The sequence below is a fragment of the Propithecus coquereli genome, unplaced genomic scaffold (assembly GCF_000956105.1).
Source record: "Propithecus coquereli isolate 6110/MARCELLA unplaced genomic scaffold, Pcoq_1.0 Scaffold422, whole genome shotgun sequence".
Classification (NCBI taxonomy): domain Eukaryota; kingdom Metazoa; phylum Chordata; class Mammalia; order Primates; family Indriidae; genus Propithecus; species Propithecus coquereli.
In genome coordinates this window covers 1,433,543-1,436,787 of record NW_012149975.1, presented here as the reverse complement: position 1 = coordinate 1,436,787, position 3,245 = coordinate 1,433,543, and the positions used below count along the sequence as shown (strand labels likewise).

Here is a 3,245-nt window from a genome sequence, read left to right as displayed (position 1 = left end):
CAGCCTGCGTAAAAAAGCAAGACCCTGTCTCTTAAAAAATATTTTTTAAAAAATGATGGAAAAATATTAAATTCGTGAGTGGAAGACATGAACAGAAATATATTCTGGTTGATGGCAATCAGGCTCAGAACTATCCACGATTTTAGGCCTCCACTGGAGGGTATTGGAAGGTGTCCCCCAAGGATAAGGTGGAACTATTATATACATTCCAACAAAAAACAGGTATCCTTCATTTCATATGATATTTCTTTAATGGTATTATTATGTAAAATTCCTTCTATGGTATCTGCCAAATAACAGTGACTTTATATATGTTCCCTTCCTACCTCAACCTTTCCTACCTTTTCTTTTTCTTTTAAAACACACCTGTATTTTTACCTGTATTTTATTAATCAATACCACAGAATTCAGAAACACAAATACTCCATTTTCAAAATAATTAAAATCTCACATTTACATTTCAATAATACTAGCACTTATATACCACTTACTATTTACCAAGCTCACTCATTCAGGGTTTCTCCTCTCTCTCTGTACACAAACATACACACACTTAGATACATAGACACACATACCATACTATATACTTATTTAATTCTCACGAAAACCCTGCAATGTAGATAATATTATTGACCCCCTTTCATAGATGAGGAAGTTGAGGTAGAGAATGGTTAAGTAACTTGCCCAAGACTACACTGCTAGTAACCATCAGAGCCAGGATACAGACAACTCTAACATACTATTCCAAATGCTTCACCCAAACTGTACAATCAAGCTATTGGCAATAAGAGATACTCTGTCACACCTGCAAAACAAAGCTGTGTTTCTTTAAACCATGAATTTAAAATCCCAAATTGTCAGAAGAAGCTTTAAATAGAGGGCACTCCCTGATAAGGTTTCAACTGGACTTCTTTTTATGAAGTTAGTAACTTTATTCATTTTTTTATTTCAGAATATTATGAGGGTACAAAAGTTTTGGTATGTTTATAGCAGCATAATTCATAATCACAAAGATATGGAAACAACCCAAGTGCCCATCAATACATGAGTGGATCAATAAAATGTGGTATATGTATACCATGGAGTATTCCTCAGCCATAAAAAAATGGTGAACTAATACCTTTTGTAACGACCTGGATGGAACTGGAGACCATCCTTTTAAGTGAAGTATCACAAGAATGGAAGAACAAAAACTACATGTATTTACTACTAAATTGAAACTTATAGATCAACTGGATTTTTAAATAACAGAAATGTACATGCAGTCACAGAGCAATCCTATTTTTAAAAATTCATTGTTGAGGCCAGACACAGTAGCTCACGCGGATAATCCCAGCACTTTGGGAGGCCGAGGTGGGAGAATAGCATGAGGCCAGGATTTCGAGACCAGCCTGGGCAACATAGTGAGACCTTGTCTCTACAAAATTTTTGCTTAAATTAGCCAGGCACGGTGGCACATGCCTATATCCTTAGCTACTCAGGAGGCTCAGGTAGAAGAATTGCTTGAGCTCAGGAGTTCAAGAGCCTGCAGTGAGCTGTGGTGGCACCACTGTACTCCAGCCTGGGTGACAGAGTGAGACCCTGTCTCTAAAAAAAGGGGGGGTAAATAATTCACAGATTTATTCATTTATCCACAGATATGCTTTTAAAACTATGAATTCAAATCAGTATCTCCATTAACTATCCTAGGTGTTCACAATTCACACCGATTATATTTTCTACTTATATTCTCTATTTTTTATTAGCTCAGAATACACTCTCACTAACATTCTCTTTGTTCCATTTCTTTGTAACTCAGTCATTCTCTAATTCACTCAAACAATAAATACTTATTATTTTATGTCAATTATTCAACAAATATTTATTGAGTACTTGCTTATGTTAGGTATATAAATAGGGAGGAAAGACATTATATAACTTATAAGGTAAACTGTTTTCATAAATATACCGGTTATGGAGTATTGCAGCAACCAATTCCCCTCTATGCAGATGATCCATCACCTCTAAAAGTTGGATAATGACCTGTTCAGAAGGAAAAGAAGCCAATATTTACTACAAAAATCAATACTGGAATTTTGAAATTGTGCTAAATTTATAATATTTTATACATTTCATGATTAATTTAAAAGCAAAATGTATGTCCATGTACCTAATGTCCATATTACAACTTATGAAAATTAAGAAACTGAATCTTTTTAAAGCGTGAAATTAGTCAAAATATCTACAAAATTCAATAGTGAATCATTAAATAGTACTGACTAAACTTCCTGAGAAATCATTAGCTAACAATTATCCATAGGAAACTAACAAAGTACAGTAGTTTCCCCTTATCCAAGGTTTGGCTTGCTGCAGTCTCAGCTACCAGTGGTTAACTGCAGTCCAAAAATATTAAATGGAAAATTCCAGAAATAAACAATTTACATATTTTTAAATTGCATGCTGTTCTGAGCAGTATGATGAGATCTCACATTGTTCCACTCCATCTCACCCAGGACACGAATCATCCTTTGTCCAGCATATCCATGCTGTCTATGCTACACTCTGGTTAGTCACTTAGTAGCTTTCCCAGTATGAAATCAAAATAACAGAGTATATATAGGGTTCAGTACTATCTAAGGTTTCAGGCATCCACTGGGGGTCTTGGAACGTATTACCTGTGAACAAGAGGAACTACGTATACAGGTAGTTGGATTAAACTAAGAATCAGAAGACCTGAGGAGCCTCTATGAAGCTGGGTTAGACAAGAGAAGTTCGGAGCAAAGAGTTGAGGCAAATACTTGCCAAGTAGATACCAAGACAGCACTGATTCCCATTATTACCAGCAGGGCTTAGAACCTGAGAAGCCTACAAGCAAGGACCACAGTTATAGAAGTGGTTGTACAAAATACAGGCAAGAAAGGTATACGCAATTACAAAAAACGATGGTGATCTAGCACCTCTTATATTATCCTGGATAGAGCTTGAGCCCATCCTCCGAAGTGAGGTATCACAAGAATGGAAGAATAAGCACCACGTGTACTCGCCATCAAATTGGCACTAACTGATCAACACTAAAGAGCTCACACGGTAGTAATATTCACTGGTGGTTAGGGGGGTGGAGGTGGGTAAACTCACAACTAATGGATGCGGTGAGCATTGTATGGGGGAAGGGCATGCCTCTAATCCTGGCTTGGGTGAGGCAAAGTCATAACATGTAACCAAAATGTTTGTACCCCCATAATATCCTGAAATAAAAATAAATAAAT

General features: G+C 36.3%; 1 protein-coding gene across 2 annotated transcripts in view; it reads right to left on the bottom strand.

The window, feature by feature from the left end:
* Positions 1-3,245, bottom strand: part of KLHL13 (kelch-like family member 13) — a 210,248-nt gene that overhangs the window by 139,853 nt on the left and 67,150 nt on the right. The window contains exon 2 of one of the 2 annotated variants that reach the window (XM_012653528.1): positions 1,949-2,022. The exons of the other annotated variant lie outside the window; for it this stretch is intronic. Coding sequence (XP_012508982.1) covers positions 1,949-1,998 — 50 coding nt within the window. The 5' untranslated portion in view covers positions 1,999-2,022. The remainder of the gene's footprint in view (positions 1-1,948; positions 2,023-3,245) is intronic. 2 annotated transcript variants of the gene reach the window in all.